Source organism: Mesoplodon bidens (genome assembly GCF_964165515.1).
Source record: "Mesoplodon bidens genome assembly, chromosome: 8".
NCBI lineage: Eukaryota > Metazoa > Chordata > Mammalia > Artiodactyla > Ziphiidae > Mesoplodon > Mesoplodon bidens.
Genome location: NC_138165.1, coordinates 30641984 through 30662778, shown reverse-complemented (window position 1 = coordinate 30662778; position 20795 = coordinate 30641984). Strand labels below are relative to the sequence as shown.

The following is a 20795-nucleotide window of genomic DNA, read 5'->3' as shown; positions in this document are numbered from 1 at the left end:
TATTTCCTAAATCTCCAATAAAAATTTGAGAGCTGATATATATTCTTTGTACTTTCAGAGAAACTGTGGTATTCTATCATTTTATTCATTCAGTGAAATGGAATGAAGGAAATGGAAAAGAAAAACATAGGAATCTTACTAAACAATGAAATTCCATGAAAGGTGGGCTTATCTTGGGCTTTGTCCTTATTGTTACAAGTACAAGAAACACCTTATAAAATTCTCTCAGAGATAAAACCTCTCATAGCATGGAACCCAGGGTAGCATAATGAAAGGCTCTACTCTGAAAATGATGTAGCTTTAAAAGGTCGGCTAGAACATTCAGCCTCACAATCGCCATCTTCCTGGATGCCACTAGAAACTTCAGGAAAAGGAGCCTATTGAATTAAAGTGCCTGCCTCATAGACAGCGGGCACAGAGTAGTCAGTGGTTACACTTCTACTGACTGATCGTCTGTTAAAGCAACTGGATGTGTTACCACTATCTCTAAACTATCAGTAAGATCTTACACTTGAGTAAGGAGCTATAATCAAAGAAAGTAGTTGAAAATGGAATAATCAACAAAGTCACACTGAGGGCTAGCACTAAAGCAGTACGGAAGCAAATTAACGTGCCCAAATGATCAAAGTGTACAGCATCTCTGACTATTTTCAGGACTCTTGGGTACCAAATGAGTCATATTAAAATAGCAAAAGGGTTGTGCTGGTTGGTCAAAAATGGAAATATTCCTTGTGTGTGTGTGCCATTAAGCAGTTATTTTTCATGCATGTTAAGTAACATATCAGTAATAGTTTAGAACACAAACTTGAAGGTAATTGGTAATTTATTTTTCTTTAAGCTGCTTGACATTCCTAATGTGTAAATGGGTTAAATAATCATAAATAATCACGTACGCTCTGCTTTCTAGATCATTACAGCAACATAGTAAACACAAAGGGCTTGCCCTCAAATGACGACAGAATATTTGATATGTTCATATTATACACTCAATGACGTGTATATTTATGTGTGTATACACCAGAGACATAGTACACATGGTATTCATGCACAGATCGAGCGCAAAGAACATCTCAAATGCAGACAGCATCAGTAATCCCAGAGGTACAGTGACATAGCTATGGTGTTTCTGAAACTAAACGGCTGTGCTCGCTCCCCAGGGAAGGCCAGCTATCATCAGGAAGCCAGCACTATGGTTTCTGTCTGGGCAACAAAAGCAGAGACTCTGAATCTAACCATGGCAAATGAGGCTGCCAAAGCTAGCACAAAGGGCCAGGTAATGCTGATAAGGCCATCTTATCCCCAGCAATCCTCAACTCAGAAATTCATTTCTTTGGTACCTTTGAAATTAAAATTGATTCTTATTGCCACTGTCAATCTTAAACAATCAGATGAAAAAAAAAACCCTTAAAATAAGAATTCTTTTACTTACTATACTTGAAACATTTATTATATAATTGCTAGATTTTATTACAGTATTGGCTGCTCAATATCTTTATATCATGACAAAACAGCTTTTTGATAACAGCAACCGGCAACCGTTCAATTTCACAGACTGACTCTAAATTGTCAAAGATTGTCCCCAGAAAGAAAGATCAGTTAGCAAGTTCACTAGGGCCTTATTCACATTTCTTTTGTAAAAAGATATGTTTAATTCAAATATACTGGAAATCATGAAATCTTTGTGTTTACAGGGGACTAGACATCAGGGCCAATGAATCTATGATGGACCACCTATGGCCCAGGAACATATTTTGTTTGGTGGGCACTGAACCTGAATGTACTTAGACAGAACTCTTTGGTTTTCTGAAGTTCCCACCATTCACTTTGGCTCCTGTAAGCATTTGAGTTTGTGTCTTCTTACAGTTGATAATAGCAGGGAGGTCAAGCAGTTAACTGACTGACTAGCTATCAAGCTAGAAAGTTTCGGGTTTTCAAAATTTTAGCAAATACAATTTATTTAATTGAATAAAAATTTATGTGGAGTTCTAATACATAAAATAATTAGAGAATGCTATTAGCTTACATATATTAATATGTTCAAATGTATAAGACTAATGAGACATCGAGGCTGTTTTCATGTATATAAAAGTCTGAAACCAGAGATCAAGGTGAACAGCTCCAGTCTTAGCATCAGCATCTGGTTTTCACTTCTCTAGATTGTTTTGGTTATGAACTAAAGAGTGAAAAGAGCAATTTTTGTTTAACAACTGATGTCGTGATCTCCAAAGCCTGTATCCAATAATTAACCTAAACGACTTGAGATTCTCCTGCATACCAGGCACCTGCCAGGTGCTAGAGACACCAAGAAACAGGACATGGCTCGATGACTTCCAGGCATCCAGGCGCTAAAAGAGCAACCAGTCTAGCCTTGAAACTATTTTAATAACTACTCAAAATAGTAAAATTATATTCAGCGGCAAGACTAGCACTGTTCCTACCAAGTTTCCTAGCGGTGCCTGCAGCAAGTAGAGGCCCAGATACTCCTCAGCACAGGCTTCGTGTAATCTGAACCGACAACAGAGAGGCAAAGTATGCTACCTTTTGGTCTGATGTCACTGTTTGTTGCTCAACCCTAATTAAGACTGCTATGCGCATCTCATCACACTCATCATAATGTCCTTTAGGCCCTGAATCACCACGCCAGCACTTCTTTTCATGGTCGAGCTAACAGATCTAATTTATAAGTGCGTATATTCTGTGCAGCACGTGTCACTGGAATTCATGCAGTCAGTAGTGGGTTCAGTTTGGATTCCCCACAATTATTGCAAATCCTTCCTTTCTTCCTTCCTTCCCTCCTTTGTTTTTAGAGAACTCATTTTTGAATAGCAAATTATAACCACATGCTTGTAATTAATTTCTGAAATGCTCTTGGTAGCAATAAAATGATAACTGCAATTAAAACTTACCTCTTCCTGGAGTAAACTCAAATCGTATATCATTAAGTTCCTTTCTGGAGTTCCTGAAATACATAACAAATAGCACATTAAAATCTAATGAAGCAGAGTTTAACCAAACTAAATGTATTCCAATTTTTACAAGATGCTACTGACGTATAGACAGCATTTAATAGTTTGGGGTTACTTCTAAATACTTCTTCCACTGGAAGAGGCAGTTATGACAATAATAAAGGGAGATATTGTTTAACTGATTGAATTTACCTTATACAAACATGACTGTATCACAAAATTCCAAAACTAAATGCTCCTTTTATAAAATCTACACTAAATCAGTAACCTTAAATTCCATAATTAAAAATTTCAGAAGCTTTTAGTCTAGCATAAATAGTATTCAATACATTTTTCATATTTTTCCTGGGAAAACAGTATTTTATCAAATTATTTTTACTTTTTTAAGTTTTTTTTTTAAATTTTGATGTGGACCATTTTTAAAGTTTTTATTGAATTTGTCACACAACTGCTTCTATTTTTTGTTTTGGTTTTTTGGCCGTGAAGCCTGTGGGATCTTAGCTCCCCGGCCAGGGATCGAACCCACACCCCCTGCATTGGAAGGTGAAGTCTTAAACACTGTACCATCAGGGAAGTCCCCTCAAATTATTTTTAAAAGTGAAACAAACAAGGAAGATAGCCTTAGCGATAAACTTCACGACAGCACTATACATTAAATCATACAACAAAAATGTCCAGAATAAGATGTGTATTTTGTTGTTAAAAATTTTATCTAAATAAGTAGAGGGGGACCTCTGAATGCTATGAAATTGCCCACTGAATATACAAAACTTTTAAGAAATTTAAAATGCTTACATAAAACTACAATAGACACATATATGTACGTTCAATCAAAATATCAAATGACACTGGGGAAATATGGAACAAATAAGCATCTAAGATGTGAGTTTTCCATTCATATTAATTTCAAGACATAATAGTAAGGGCCAGTGAGTTATAATTAGAATGGTTTTATTTTCTCATAAGAACACTAAAATATTATGAGTAACTCTCGACAGATGCTAGAATTAAAGTTAATTAAAAAAAAACTTTTAAGAAACTGTAGTAGGACACATGAAATAGTAATTTCTTTATGCATTCAACTCTTTGCTCAGCTGCCAAGAGTGACAGAGACAGAGACAGAGATGGTCTGAATACCAAGCCCTGAACATCCTCCTTCCGGTGCCAGGAAAGTCTCATCAAACCCTTTGATACTCCAGTTTGATACTCTAGAACTCTGGTAATGTCTCCTGGTCTCTAGGTACAGTGCCCGAAATCTTGATGACGTCAGTCTATGGGCCCTTTTTGGTCCAAAGCCTGATGGTGGTTCTTTATGTCCTACCACATCCTATGACACCAAGTGTGAGGAGGCCCAGAATGATGACAAAGGCATGGTACCAACTGAGAGAAAGCCCTTCTCCCAGGGCCTGGAGAAGCTGACCCAAGTCTAATACCTTCCACAACCAGAGAGGTAAAGGGTCAGGAACTCCAGAGACAATCAAGCCCAGGCTACCGACATGAGAACCTGGAACCTCAGCATCTCCTCTCGGGTGTCCGCACCACGACTTTATCGCTACTCCTCTCAAAGACAGAATGGGAACTAGCGGACATTAGCAATTCCTATAGCTGTGCTTCTTTCAGGACCTTCTGAGAATCTGAAAACTGTGAAAATTGTGAATGCTCCCGCTAAAAAAGCAGACACATGACTGACACATGAAATTGCAGGCAACTGTAGATGGTTCAGAGATCATCTTGGACCCCAGGCAAAGCAAGCCTGCCCCGGAGGTGGAGTAGGCCATGAACAACCAGTGCCTGCACTGGAAGGGCTGTCTGCATGTTGCCTGAATTTTCTTAATAAACTACAATGTCACTGCACATTACACAGTGTTTTCATATCTGTCGGCAGTTCTCAAACTTTTTGGTCTTAGGACTCTTTTACATTCTTAAAAAGTATTAAGGACCCCTAAGAAACTTTTGTTTATGTCGGTTGTATCTATCAATATTTACTGTATAGGAATTAAAACTGCTAAGTTTTAAAATATTTATTAATTCACTTGAAAATGAAAATAATTAGCCCATCACACATTAATGTCAAAAAAAATTTTTTTTTTTTTTTTTTTTGCGGTATGCGGGCCTCCCACTGCTGTGGCCCCTCCCGCTGTGGAGCACAGGCTCCAGACATGCAGGCCCAGCAGCCACGGCTCACAGGAGCAGCCGCTCCGCGGCATGTGGGATCCTCTCAGACCGGGGCACGAACCCGCGTCCCCTCCATCGGCAGGCGGATTCTCAACCCCTGCGCCACCAGGGAAGCCCCCTGCCAAAATTTTTTTTTTACGTAAAATTATTTTACTTTTCAAAAGAAAAACAAATCAGTGAAAAGAATGCATTGCTTTCTATTTTTGTAAACCTCTGTAATGTCTGTCTTCAGGTAGCTGGATTCTTGTATTTGCCTCGGTATTCAATCTGCTGCAATATCACATATCATGTAGCCAGTTACTGGAAATTCTACTGTATGTATGTGAAACAATGAGGGAGAAAAAGGCCAGTACTTTCTTAATATTATAAAAATAGTTTCCACCTCATAAGCTCCTTGAAAGGGTCTCAAGGACCCCGGGGGGTTACAGGACCACACTTTGAGAAATACTGATACCAAATTTCACTGGATCCTGATAATCAACTTTTGAGATATACAAAGCAGGTGTTACTTGTTTCCCATTTTTTGGTGAGTACATTCAATGGTTTTTTTACAAAGTTAATGAGTGGCAGAGTGAGGGCCAACAATTCCACACTGGAAATATCTAATGCAAATACAAATGGTCAATTCCCTTTAACTTTTGAGCGAAAACAAATATTCCCCAACATGTTACATGTTACTATAAAAAGATCAGTAAGCATTCATTTATTTAACAGCCTTGGTTTTGTGCGTTGTGCATCAGCAAAGGTTGAGTTAGGACTACAACAATTCAAAAAGAAAAAATAATCACTAGGAAAGCAAGAATTTATAGTGTGTTGAATAATGAGATGACAGAAGGAGAAAAAAAGAAAAGGAATTAGGTTTGACCATAATTTATGCCCTTGTTCCTTTCCTCTTTTTCTTTGGATCAGGCTTGTCTAAATTAGTTGGTTCTACTAAGGTCATGAGCAGAGAGGTATAAGAACCATACCCTGGGGGCTCAAAAGCAACATTGATGCCAGATTGAGAAAAAGTGTAGCTCATTTTTGTACTCATTTTATTGGCAGCTTTTCAATGTACACCACTCACAGAGATGCAACCAAACACTGTACATATGTCAAAGGGCAAGTCTGTTAATGGAATAGTAACTGTGAAGGGGCAGAACACTGGAGGGATCCTGGGAATCATCTCACACTTCCTGGTCAGATTGTAAGGAGTAAACTTAGACCCAGAAATGATAATAGCTTAAGAAAACCTAACAAGGTAATGGTGGATCTGGGTCTAGAACCTACATTCCCAATGAGGGTAAAAACTGGTTCTGGAGAGGTGAAAAAACTCTTTATACACAGGCAGACCTCGGAGATATCGTGGGTTTTGTTCTGGACCACTGCAATAAAGGGAATATTGCAATAAAGTGAGTCGCATAAATATTTTGATTTCCCAGTGCATATAAAAGTTATGTTTACACTATGCTGTACTCTATTAAGTGTGCAATAATAGCATTATGTCTGAAAAAACAATGTACATACCTTAATTAAAAAATACAAAAAAAAAAGAACCATACCCAACATGTCATCATGCACATCCTTATTCTTTACATATCAATCCTACAAAAGTAATACATGCCCAACATCCATAATCTTTATCTACATCAACAGTGGCTCAAGTTATGGAGGTTGCCTAGTCATGTCATTCTTTTATGACTCTGAACCTAAAATACCCACCTTTGAAAAGATCAGTGATTGATTGTGTGTAGTAGACTTGTCCCATCAGGGTGAAATATAGTTGGAAAAATGCCTAATTGGATCTAACTACTGAAGGTCATCCTTTCACAAAGAATTAATCTTTGTTGGACTCATACTTAACACCTTTAATTCAAAGTACATTTACTTTAATTGATATGGCACAAGATACTCCTGATTTAAGGGAAGCTGAAAATAGGTATGATTTAAAGCCAGACACTATGTCTGTGCAACTTTCCAGAGGAAACGTTAATAACTTGAGAGCAACAGTTTCAAGACCCAGGGGACCTTTAATAACTCTTATTAAAAAAACTCTTTCAATCCTAAAAAAAAATCCCGAAACAACAAACTCTTAAACTTGGTAAGGCACAATCCCTTAATTCCTTATTGGAGTATATACTGCATCACAGATGCAAATGCCTACAGGGCTCAGGCAGAAAAATTTCTTTCTTAAAATAGGTAATACAATCACATGGCTTAAAAATCAAAAAATACAATAGGGTATTCCATGAAATCTAGACCTCTCAACTCCTGTCACTCATCTTCCTGGTCTACCTCACAGAGGCAATCATGTTGTAGGCTTTCTGTGCATCCTTCCTGAGATTTTCTACGTATGCTCTAGCAAATACACATACAGAGTTCCCTCTAGCCTGTTTAATTCAAGTGGGAGATGGTAATAGCATTCTATATGCTGTGGTGCACCTTGCCTTTTATTTAACTTAATAATATACCTTGGAATTTCTCCGTATAGGTTCACAGAGAGCTTTCTCATCCTTTTCTGTTCGTATATATAGCTACACAGTATTCTGTTGTATGCCATATCCTTCTTTAACCAGTTACCAGTCTATGAATAGATTGTTTCTAGTCTTTCACTATTATAAACAATGCTTCAATGAATAATCTTCTTATGTCACTTGGCAAATATATGAGTATAAAAATAAATTTTCTAAGGGCTTCCCTGGTGGCGCAGTGGTTGAGAGTCCGCCTGCCGATGCAGGGGACACGGGTTCGTGCCCCTATCCCGGAAGATCCCACATGCCGCGGAGCGGCTGGGCCCGCGAGCCATGGCCGCGGAGCCTGTGTGTCCGGAGCCTGTGCTCCGCAACGGGAGAGGCCACAGCAGTGAGAGGCCCGCGTACAGCAAAAAAAAAAAAAAAAAAAAAAAAAAAAAAAAAATAAATTTTCTAGAAGAAAATTGCTTGGTCAAAGGATACATATATTTACAATTTGCTAGATACTGTCAAATTCCCTTTCATTTAAGTTGTATCAATTTATACTCTCACAAGCAATTTGAAAGCACTACTGCAGGAACGTTAAAGGAGTATGGCAGAAAGTGTATTTAAAACAAAAAAACAAAAACCGGGGAAATGTGGGGACTGTGCCAGCTGGAAAACTTATTCCCCATTGAAAGGGGGCAACCTCTACTCAGCACCACCTGGTTACGATGAAGCAGGATTGGGGCTTAATTTCGTTAAATTTTATTTTTTATGTCCATTCAAAGTGAGAAGTTCCAAGATACAGACTGGAATGCATAGGGGTTTTCTTTTTGCTCTTTCAATTTATCTACAAGGGACACAGTGAACACTCAATGGAGGCCTCTGGCTAAGAGGGTGGTGACGACAAACACATGAGTGAACACGTACCCTTCCTGCTGGTGGAGGTGCAGGAGGTCCGGACAGTTGAAATATATATTTTACAGGATGTAGCACTTTCCTGCACCTCTTAAATTACCATGTCAAGATAACCTGAAAGAGTTACTGCTTTGGGAGGGCTCCCAAACTAAAAGGCCAGCTCAGAACCGTTTGCATTCCTCAGCTGCACATGAATGTCTCTTAGCCCATGCCAATAAATATATGGGGGCACATGCACCCCTCCAAGAACCAGGTGGAAGCAAAATGCTTAGAAGTCCAAAGACCACTCATTGTCAAAGGGCATCATAAACCCTAAGTGTCATTGGCGCTGCATACCCTCCATCACAGGGTGCTCTGGAGTGAGGCTGAAAGTCAACCAGTTCCCCAAGCTCTGAAGTTGAAGGATGTAGTTGGACTAACACCACTCAGGATCCCTGTAAGGGCAGTAGGTACAGTGTTTCCCAGGATCCAGAGGTGGCCTCTCCCTCCTAAGCAGCAGGGGATTTTCTTAGCCAACAACATTCCAGGTGAGGGGAAAGTTGCTGGTGTCCAAGGAAGTCCAGAGGGACTCCTGGACCCCTAAAGTGTCTCCCCCTCGCGGGAGCAGGATGGGGACCTTTCAAACATGTTGGGCTAGGAGTCAGTTGGAGCATCACTCAGCTTGCTTCTTTCCTACTCTTGGCACTGAACTGACGTCCTTTCCCATGGGTTTAGGAAGAGACACAGGACGCCTCTCCATAACAGGAGGCAGCGAGGTGCTAAGGAGGTGATCCTGCGAAACTGTGGAGAGAGGTCTGAGTTCAGATCCACATGCTACTTGTCTGGCCTCTGGAATCCGTTTCCTCAACTATGAGGTGGGGAAAATAATAATTAATAGCATTTACAACCTGCTGGTATGTGCTTGGGGCTTCACATGTGTCATCTCATTCCATGCTCAAAACAACCCTTCAAGTAGGGATGACTATTACCCACATTATTTTACAGATGAGGAAATGGAGGAGGCTCAGAGAGGGTAAAGGATATATCCAAAAGCAGGTGTCTGAACAGCACGTCTGGACTAGATTGAGAACTTACTAAACATTACACATCGTCTTTGCCAGCGCACAACCCTTACCTGAGGCTCTATCAGCCCCGCCCTGAGTCTGCAGGGGCTCCTAACTGGTCTCTCCACATTCAAGCTCACCGTCTCCAGAGGAGTCAGTCAGCTTGTACCTGAAAACCTAGTCAGGTCACTCCCTTGCTGAAAAACTCCATTTCCGTCTCCTTATTCTTAAAGCAAGATTCCAAATCCTTAGCATGACCCTCTGAGACCTGCTCTTGTCCGTCTCCCCACCATGACCAGCCACCTACCATGACCCGTGGGCTATACCTTCCTTAAGTTTCTCAGGTCCTCCATTTCTCTAAAACTCCACTACTACTGACCAAGGGCAGGTCACCACCATTACCTGCTGCACATGAGAATAAATGGTTTAATGATCAAAGAGTATTTTACCCACACTCACAGGTACCATGCAGATATACACAGAGAAAGCTGCTGCTAAAACTAAAGATGTACAGCAGAAGGGAAAAGGGCCATAAAAGGTGAGAGAGCTATTACTCAGGGTGTGACCTCTGGTAGATGAATGTGTAGCCCAGGAAGAAAACTGCTGTATTTCATGAGATGTGAAAAATGCCAACGTAGCGATAAGCTGAAGGACACCTACAGCGTAAGGCCAGTGACAAAAGAATCAGGAAGAGAAAAAAGAAGCTTCCTATGGCCAGGCCACGTTTACCTCACCCCGGGCTTTCCCAGAACAGAGTCTTTAAGTCAGCTATCTAGACTGCCGTAAATGCTGGAGACTCACCTGGACTCATCCAAGCTCACTTTGCAGTTCAGACCCTCACCACCTGCTTCCCCTGCCTCACCTGCAGTTTCTTCAGCTTCCCTCACAGATTAAACGAACTGTGTGAAAGCACCACGTGGCTCCCTCACGCCACTAACAGGCATTGTGATGCCCTAAATTTTGAGGCACACAGAAGTGGGCAGAAAGTCATGGTTCCAGTCCTGAATGAGTTTACAATCTGCCCAGAGAATGACAGCTGATCTATGTAAAATCACCGGGAAGACCCCAAGGTAAATACGTGCTTTAAAAGTAGTAGCATAGGGCTTCCCTGGTGGCGCAGTGGTTGAGTCCGCCTGCCGATGCAGGGGACACGGGTTCGTGCCCCGGTCTGGGAAGATCCCACATGCCGCAGAGCGGCTAGGCCCGTGAGCCATGGCCGCTGAGCCTGCGCGTCTGGAGCCTGTGCTCCGCAACGGGAGAGGCCACAACAGTGAGAGGCCCGCATACTGCCAAAAAAAAAAAAAAAAAAAAGTAGCACAGAAGGAAATATCAGACTAATTCAGAGGAAGGAGCATTCCCCCTCTCTCGGCTCTCACTCTATCCATCCTTCATACTCCTGTCAAATTAATCTTCCTCTGGGGTAAAGGTCTAATCACAGAATCATATAATTTTACAACTGAAAGGGGCCCTGGAGGTCATCTAATCCATTTCCCTCGTTCCTCCGGTGAGGAAACAGAAGCCACAGAGATTCAGTGGCTTGCTTAAGACTACACAGCCGGTTAATTCACTCAACATTAAATCCTAAATCCTTACTGATCACCTACTAGGTGTCAGCCCTATCTTAGTAGCCACTCATGGCAGAAAGGACACCCAAACCAGGGACTGAGATTCCTAGATGACTGCTCTTTATTCTCCACCGGTGGTTCCCAAGCTGCAGGCAGGGGATGGAGGCACAATCTCTAAAGAAAGAAGTTTTTTCCCCCAGTAACCCCCTGCCCCTAGTTAAGAATTACTGCATGAAATGAGAGGTGTTATTGATGGGAATTTGTTTCACGTAGGATGGATGTGGTGGCAGAAGTAAAGGTGGAGAGCCACCGCTGTACCCACCAGCACTGTGCCCCAAAGGCCTGCCTGAAACCAAAGCTCTCCTATACGTATGTATCTCCATGTACCACAAGCCATATGCTCCAGGAGTGTGAGAATAGTAACTGAGTCCTATACCTACCTCTCCCCTCCAACCCCCGGCCTTGCATTTGACTTGCCTCAAAAGAGCCTTTTAGACCAGTGAGTGTCCTAAAAAGTGAAAGTGAACATTCCTCTCAGTATTATACCTCGACACCCAGAATTATGCTTATAGTCTAGAAAGTATAAGTTCGTAGCATCCAGAATTCTAGTCTACATGAAGCCATGCAGCACCACGTAGCTCATAATCAATGTCAAATAGATCAGGACATCATAGTGTTCCCTTTAACCAAAAGAGCAGTGTGGCTTCCCTGGTGGTGCAGTGGTTGAGAGTCCGCCTGCTGATGCAGGGGACACGGGTTCGTGCCCCGGTCCAGGAAGATCCCGCATGCCGCGGAGCGGCTGGGCCCGTGAGCCATGGCCTCTGAGCCTGCGCGTCCGGAGCCTGTGCTCCGCAATGGGAGAGGCCACAACAGTGAGAGGCCCGCGTACCACAAAAAAAAAAAAAAAAAAAGAGCAGTGACAAACATACATATGCATATGCACATGTGCAAGCACACATGTGTGCACACGCACAGACACGGGTTTCTTTAAATAAGGTATCTTGACATACCAAAAAATTTGACCTTATGTGCTGGTTGTCTGCAAGTTTTTCTGCAACTAAAACCACAGGCTAAGGACTCTGAAGCCTCCCACTGCTGTGGAGCATGCTGAAGGACCCTTTTAGATTTGCAGCCTGCAGGGAGCAGACAATCTGGCTGCCTATGATTTCATACAGCAGACACTTAAATTAGAGGTGCCTATGCAGAGCCTTGCATACAGAAATTTCTGATGCTCTGTACCAGGCTGACACCTATGAATAAATCACATGCAAAAAATTATCATAAATAACCACCTTTCCTGTCTACAAACAATAGTTTTCATCTGGAAAGAGTCCAAACTAGGTTAAGGTTTTGTTCTTTAACAGAAACCTCTTGAAAATCTCCATGCCTGCCAAGAAGAGGACACAGCTGTTTCCTCTCCCCAACCCGATCCACTCTCCAACCTAAACAAACACATCTGATCCGGTTTTCTCCAGGACATACTTTCAAAAATCATGACAGACATAGAGGATAGTGCAAAGAGTAACAAAACAAATACATACGTACCTACCACCCAGAAAATTTTAAATGGTAATAACATTTTTGTCATATTCTCTTCAGAGCCTAATCATAAAATTTTAATAATGTTTGACCTACACAGTACAAAATCAGTTGTGTTACATCTGAGCTGTGGTAAATCATGAGCAAACAGATTACTGTGTAAGGGCTCTGCTTCCTGTCAAGATTGTGGAACCATATTTCATGGGCAGCAGTCCTCTTCAGCATTCAGAATGTCCAGCGAACATATTTATTGAACCCATTTTCACCCACAGGGCAAAAGGGAGATGCAGTGACCACACAAAAACTTGGCTCATGTGTAGGGCTGGTGAGAACAGAAACATAGTCGAGTTGGAGTTCACGTGTTTTAGTAGCAGGAAAAAAATATTAAGCACACTTCTTACTTAGGGGTTTTGTGTATGCCTCTTGATTATAATCCACTGATGTAAGTATAGAAGCAGCCTTTGTTAACATTTGTGCCTGAAAGTTTGAAGTGTGTTAGAGTTTACTGCAGAAAACCCAGACTCATGAATGTTTTTGTGATAGAAACCTCTCTTCAATGAATCAGGATCCTGCATCAACATGCCAAGTCAATTATACAATAAAAACATAAAGGTACCCCTAAGACATGGATTCAATAAATGTGCAATTGGGCTCTAGACATCAGGTCAAGGCAGGTGTATTTATGCAGTTTGATATAGTATGTGGGGAGGTGGGAGGGGCTGAACATATTTACAGGATTCCAGGATGAGTAAATTTGCAAGACAATGGAAGCTTACTTCTTTAAGGCACAAAATGCTACAAACTCTATTATGGCCAAGTATCATCTCCCTTGCTAACTATTGATTTGGTTCATTTAATTCTTGCAAAAAAGGATGCAAGTACTTTCAAAATAAATCAAGTATGTAACCGAACATTTGATTATTAAAAATAACAGAAATTAGTTAAAGGGAACATTACACATGCTTGAGACGTCAAGTACTCCAACAGAGCACCTAACTTAGCTCTGTTTGCTTGCAACTAAGACAAAAAAAAGGAAATACTGCATGATACAGTTCTTAATTTACCAAAAAGGAAACATGCAAGGCACATTTTCCCCCCTTGGCATTAATACCACGGAGAAATTTTTTATGAAAGCCCCTTTATCAGGGACACTGAGTAATGTCTTCAAATCTATGGTGTAAAAGACAGAAACTTTTTTTCACACAAATGTCTTCAACTATGTGGTGCAAAAGATGGGATTTTTTTTCTCCCATGTGCTGAAGGCACAATATTAAACCTTACCTGAATGATGGCATTTCTGCTGGGAGCTGAAATAAGATAGCCAAGGTACATTGTTTCCTGATGATTTACTTCAATAGAGGGAGCTCAAAGAATCTAGAGAAATGAATGGCTATGTGGACAGCTTCCTGATGCCCCCAGAGTGTCTTTGCCAAGTACCGCAATGGGTGATTTCATGACTGAACTCTGGCAAGTACTGGAAGGAGTCTGATGGTCTGTGTGCTGATGAAACACAGATCTTTCACTTTAGCTAAAACATACATGGGAAGCAGAGGTAACACTCTGCTGTGAACCTGTAGGAGACTGACTGACTGACTTATGTCCTCCCCATGAGAGCTGGCTAACTAGCTGCTAAGGCAGGTGGGCTGCAGGCTGTCTGAACTTCAAAAGGAAGCTCTGTGTCTGGCCAAGAACTTGCACATGTGCTGAGCTGAACACCAAACTTTGTTGCTTCAGAACAGAGAAAGGATAACTTTTTGCTTAAAGCTTTGAAGAATTTGTGCTACTAATCAAGAGAGTCAGCCATAAAAGAACATTAGTAGAGTTGCAACAAATATAAAGTGAGTAGATGATAACAAAAGTCTTTAAACCTTAGGTGATCACAAAAGCAGCAAGAACCACGCTTTATTTAAACTTTCCTATTCTTATAATTTTCCTATTGATTTATATGTATAACTGAATCCAGGGAAACCTACATTAAAGATTAGCAAAACAAGCAAAAAAAACAAACAAAACAAACCCAGGCTCATGAATACAGAGAATAGATTGGTGGTCACCAGAGATGGTGGTGGGGAGAATGGGTGAAGGGGGTTAAAAGGTACACACTTCCAGTTATAAAGTAAATATGCCATGGGGCTGTAATGTACAGCAGGGTGACTCTAATTAATTATACTGTATTGTATGGAATATTACTCAGTCATAAAAAAGAATAATAATGCCATTTTCAGCTACATGGATGGACCTAGAGATCATCATACTCAGCAAACTAAAGCAGAAAGAGAAAGATAAATACCATATATCACATGTATGTGGAATCTAAAATATGCTACAAATGAATTTATCTGAACAGAAACAGACTCACAAACACACATAACAGACTTGTGGTTGCCAAGGGGGAGGAAGGGGGGATGCATTGGTTTGGAAGTTTGGGACTAGCAGATGCAAAGAACTGTATATAGGATGGATAAACAACAAGGTCCTACTGTACAGCACAGGAAACTATATTCAATATCCTGTGATAAACTGTAATTAAAAAAATGAAAAAGAATACATATATATGTATAACTGAATCATTTTGCTGTACACCAGAAACAACACTGTAAGTCAACTATACTTCAATAAAATTTTTTTAAATAATAATACTCTTGTATATTTGAATGTTGCTATGAGAATAAATCTTAAAAGTTCTCATCACAAGAAAAACAAATTCTGTAACTATGTACTGTGACAAATGTTACTGTGGCAAACATTTCACAAAAATATACAAATATCAAATCTCTATGTTGCACACCGGAAACTAATATAATGCATGTCAAGTATACTTCAATAAAAATAAAACAAAATACCCATCCAATGAAGGAGAAAACTATAAAGGCCTAATGAATAATAAGTGTTAATACCAGTGTCCTCTAGTTTAGAAATGTAAGCATAGTTCTCCTTGACTTTTCTACAGGTAAGATCTGAAGACAATTATATTTAATGATAAATGAGGTTGAGCCAGTATTTCCCCTTTTGATCCATTTCAGAGAAATGGCCTATAATTAAATATATTTACAAGCTAGTGTGGATGACCCTTTGGCAAAGATAGCATAAATCCTCAAGTTGGACATTTCTGGTATTACTTCGGCAAATGGCTCTTTATAAAATACGCAGTTGCACAGAAAATAACCTTGTTACTAGGCATTTGATAGGTTGTTGAAGGAAATAAATGTATATTAGAGTACATCAGGCCATACTTGTCAGGAGGCTGGATTAGGACAGGACCTTTGTTCAGAGTAATGTGAAAACAAAAATTAAAAAATCCAAAACCTCTCTCAAGGCCAAAAAAAAAAGCAACCACTTGTTTTTGAGACTTGGCATCATGTGATTCTCCAATTCTTGGACCTAACAGGGCTGAAATGGCACAGAGAGCAGAGTGTGAGAAGCTTCATTCAGATTAACATATTCCAAAAAGGCAAAGGGCTGTGAAGGAGTTCATTATTTGCATGATATGACTTAAAGTGAGGGCAAATACCTGGAAGTGTTTACAGGTATTTTTACAAAATTGATTTTCTTTTTAAATCTGAAGATCACCACAAGCAGGAAAACAGATATCTGAAGTTTGGTCTTATCTGCTTTCCATGGACGCCCTTTTGAAAACCCCCCGATGCTCTTGAATGCATGACTCTTCTTATTACTGTAAAGTGGCCCTTAAAACGCAGCCACCGTGTGATGCCTTCTTCCTTCTCATCTGATCCTGGCAAACCTTTAAAAGTTAACATTTACAATAAACTTTAGCAACCACTGAATTTGTTCTTGGCCTCTGGAGCACTAATGTATGGCACTCATTATAGTGTTTCAGGAAGAAACCATCCCTTCAACAGTCCCAGAGAAAGTAAACAAAATGGCACTGATGACCTAGAAATCCAACCGTCCTTACTGGAAAATTCCAAGTATCCACAGTTCACCAAAATTGGAAAGACCCGTAGCTGAATCATGGAGGCTACCCTGCAATGGTGCCATGCTGTCTCCTCCACGAAAGGCATATCTGAGGACAAGACTCAAAAGCAGACTGGTGTAATATATCTTATTCCAAATGCTCAAAACAGTCGTTGGCCTGTGTTCAAACACATGCTGTACAAATCATCAAATAGTAAAACTGATTTTCATGTGTGAGTCTTGGAACCATTTGGAGCCATAACTCAAATTTCAGTGATTTTGAAAAACACGCTGGGAATGTTTATTAATCAACACCCACGTGGGTAACCGCACCACAAAGTGAAGGACTTAGCGTGACTGCAGGTTTCATACATTTTCCATATCTTAGAATCACTGATTGAAAAGATATACCCAAGGATTTTCTTCATGATTTTTTTTTAAAGTGACTGGTCTTTAAACCAGGTCTGTTGATCTTTGACGAGTTTTTGGGACTGACTTAGCTTTTTAGATCTCTTAAGTGAAAATATAATAAAAGAGGTCAGGCTGGATAAAGAAGAGTTCTCACTCTACAGAAATATTTATATGGTACATCCTGCAAACTACTTGCTGTTTGTTTTTTTTACTGTTAAGTTGACAGATGTGCTTTTCATAAAGGAAGTCCAAAAAATAAGTGCCGCTACACTAGGGAGGGGGTAGGGGTTCAGAAAGAAAAGTCAAGGGGCCCTTTCCAAAATGATTAACATATCAGGAGAGCCTCCTTCCATTGGTGTGAGGCAAAATAAAATAATCACTGATTATTTGTCAAGTGTAATGTAATATCAGAGAATTACTTGATAACAAAAATAAGCAAGCCACTAAATATCCATAAGAAAGATAAAGAGATGGTAAAGGTGAACAATCATGAGCATTCTAAGTTAAAATACAGAATCCAAAAGATGGGCCAGAGGAGCCGAGATGCGATGTCATGTCCTCCCCATGGTGTCTGCCACGTAAGTTCTCAATAAATATTCAAGATTATCAAACTGACTCAAATGGTACACTATTCCTCCTTACCAGCTGCATGACACTGTATTTAATGTAAGTACACCTGACAAAACTCCTAGGTATGGAGTTAATCAACCCTACGTAAATATCCAAATAACCTAAAAAATGAGTTTCTGGGCTGTGGGCATTTAAGTAGCTATGTGGGCCAGAGCTATGATTAAAAGAGCAGATGTCACATTAGGAATGAATCTGGGAGAGGGAAGCAGGGTCTGTTATACTGAAGAGATTTCGGGCCAAGAAGCTATCTGTCATGAGCAGTGAGCCAACAGTCAGCATCCAGGGTGGTGGGCTCAACCTGCATAAGACTCGCATTAAATACAAGCTGTGGGCTCAGCTGCCTGGCACCAAGGCTCTGGGTGGCTGAAAAGTCCAGTTAGGAAATGCTGCTGCTACGGCACCTGTGCACTATGCTTCAGGCTGCTGTAATGTCAACATCAGACTTATTTGTATTTCTGTAAAAAAAGGCAAGGGAGCACATCTCCTTATAACTGGCTTCCTCTTTCTTACCCTCTATTTGAAATCTCTGAGTTGGTTTCATGGGGAGTCAAAGGGAACAAAACATACTTTTCTTGCTTGGTCCACTAAGTCTATCATAGCTTGGATTCTGGAGACAACATTCTTGAGTTCACATGCCAACTGTAACACTGACTTGCAACATTGACTAGTTATGACATCTTCCGGCAATTCACTTAACTTTCCAAGTCTTAGTATCGCTCTCTGTAAAACAGTAAGTACTTCGTAGGAGGATCAGAGAGAAGGCATGGGAGTGCCGGGCACACAGCAAGCACTCTAATCAGTATTCGTTAAATATCAACAACAGTAGTAATAAGTACACTCTTTCGCCATTGAGTTCTTTATGTCTGTTATTAGCCCCTGCCCTGAGATCTATTCTTTCTTATCCCTTCACCTAACCTGAGCAGTAGTATAGGTATCCAATCGTCCACTGAGTCCTACAGTAGACTCTAACCATAAGACCCAACATACATAACAAGATTTCAGGGGGGTAAACGTCTCTATTTCTCCTTAAGAATCCCAATAATGCTTGAATCAATGGGGAGGAGGAGACTGGCACTCTCCAGCTGAGCTTTTTTCCTCTCACTGTTGTGGCCTCTTCCATTGCGGAGCACAGGCTCCAGACGCGCAGGCTCAGCAGCCATGGCTCACGGGCCCAGCCGTTCCGCGGAATGTGGGATCTTCCCGGACCAGAGCACAAACCCATGTCCCCTGCATCGGCAGGCGGACTCTCAACCACTGTGCCACCTGGGAAGCCCTCCAGCTGAGCTTTTGAAGGAGACAGAGACTGGTAACTGGGCCTGCTTTGGAATCCTCCATAACCCTCAGGAAGTGAAATAAACCCATGAAGAGCTGAGAATTCTCCTGATGATCCATCCCATACCTCTTTCTCTTCTGAATAATTTAAATTCTCCACTTTGTTTGGTTAAATCAAAGATCACAGTTTACGTGAAGGTAGAAAGACACGCAGAAGAACGAAACAAGGCCTAAGGTACGCAATCCTGTCTGTGAGATTAGGGGAATTTCCTGAAGAAGGAGACACAACAAAAGCACCCATTTTGCCGATGGTTTGACCAGCATTTCTGGCAACTTTCTTTCCTTTGTACCAGAAGACAGCACACACATGTCATTCATATTATATACTCTCCACCACTGAGGGCCTCCTTGGACTCAGGAAGGCCTGAAGGAACAGTGCTCCAAGCTCAGAGTGCTATTTAATTGTGACTCTCATCATCACCATTATTACAGATCTGTCATCGGAAACGCTCTCGGCTATCAGTGACAGGATGGCGCGTTATGAAGATGACACTTCCATGTTTTGTATTCTCAACATTAAAAACCATTTTGGCTCACCAAGTGAGCAGCGGGTGTCAAGACAATTATATAACTTTTTAGAACACTAATAGGATCTCCCACTGAGCCAACTGGGAGGGGGAGAGAAATACAATACTAATTTTTATCTGCACCTCAGCAAACTGATCTCCTCCAGCCCGTTGATGTGGCCATTAATAAAAATGACCTGAAAGGCTTCCTATGAACTAGAGAATGAATCTGGCTGCCACACAGCTGTGTATTTGAAAGACTTGGAGTTGGTATCAAAGTTGGCCGTTGATGATTCAAGCTTGTTCTGGGAACCTCCTGTGCCCATGAGGGTTATTCATGCTTTTGATTGGTTATGGATGAAAAAATGATTCCCACTCTTGAGGAGTTTTAAAAGCTGGAAATAAAGATGCCTGTGATGATGGTCTTGCTTTGCTTGGGACGCATAAAGACTTGATTTCAGTTCACTCCAGTTATCTTACATGAGATCACCACCGTGCTTTCTTACAAACTCTTTTTAATGTTAGAATAATAGAGTAATGTTACTACTTTTGCAATTCTAAAATATCCTAATGGGTAGTTCTTGAAAGCAAACCAGAGAGAAGAGTTTGATCCTTTCTTACCTTGCCCTCCCTTTCGTCTGACAAAAATAACATAAGTAAAAATATGCAATTCTTTCAACTTCAAACAACATTTTACAGGCCATTTAACTGAGAAGATGTGATCAAATGTATCTGGGTGAGTTTTAAATGAGGCAAGCAGAGAAATTCACTCATTCAACTCAGATACACATAGAGGACACATGTAGGCAATGTGGAGTCTTGGGAGGAGAGATCACACAGAGACAAAATGATGTACAGACTGTGCCCAGTGGGTTTACGAACAGTCACAGCATTCAGAGCTGGAGAGAAACTCTATAGGTGAGCGAGCTGAGGTGCATCAAAGGTGTCTGATGTGCTGTCCTTAAGAGAATTCCCATCTCAGATGTTGGGACCAGGAACACCTCTTTCTTTACCTTCCAAATGCCTACCCCATTCTGCTACTCTCCATCCCTACCACCCTCTCCTTAAACACACACACACTTAAAGAGCAAGGGAACTGCTAATACTATGAAGGCAGCGGTGACAGAACGGAGGTCATCCCCAGACTTCACATTTCCTAAAATAAAGTGGCAAATAAATGCTCAAGCACAGAGAAAATTCAAATCTCTCAAGCTAGGAAAAAAATGACTAAGGAATTTCAATATCCCTTTGCGGGTTTCTTACGTTAAAACAGACAAGGGCAGGTTTACCAAAGATCAGTGCGTAACTTCAGAATATTTTTTCTGTGAGATTAGCCCAGATCTGTGTGGCTACTGTGCCATGA

At 40.7% G+C, this 20795-nt stretch overlaps 1 protein-coding gene across 1 annotated transcript in view; it reads right to left on the bottom strand.

Annotated features, from left to right (window-relative positions):
* STK39 (serine/threonine kinase 39) overlaps positions 1-20795 on the bottom strand; it is a 324624-nt gene that overhangs the window by 56226 nt on the left and 247603 nt on the right. Inside the window, exon 15 of the mRNA XM_081242627.1 lies at positions 2907-2959. Coding sequence (XP_081098753.1) covers positions 2907-2959 — 53 coding nt within the window. The remainder of the gene's footprint in view (positions 1-2906; positions 2960-20795) is intronic.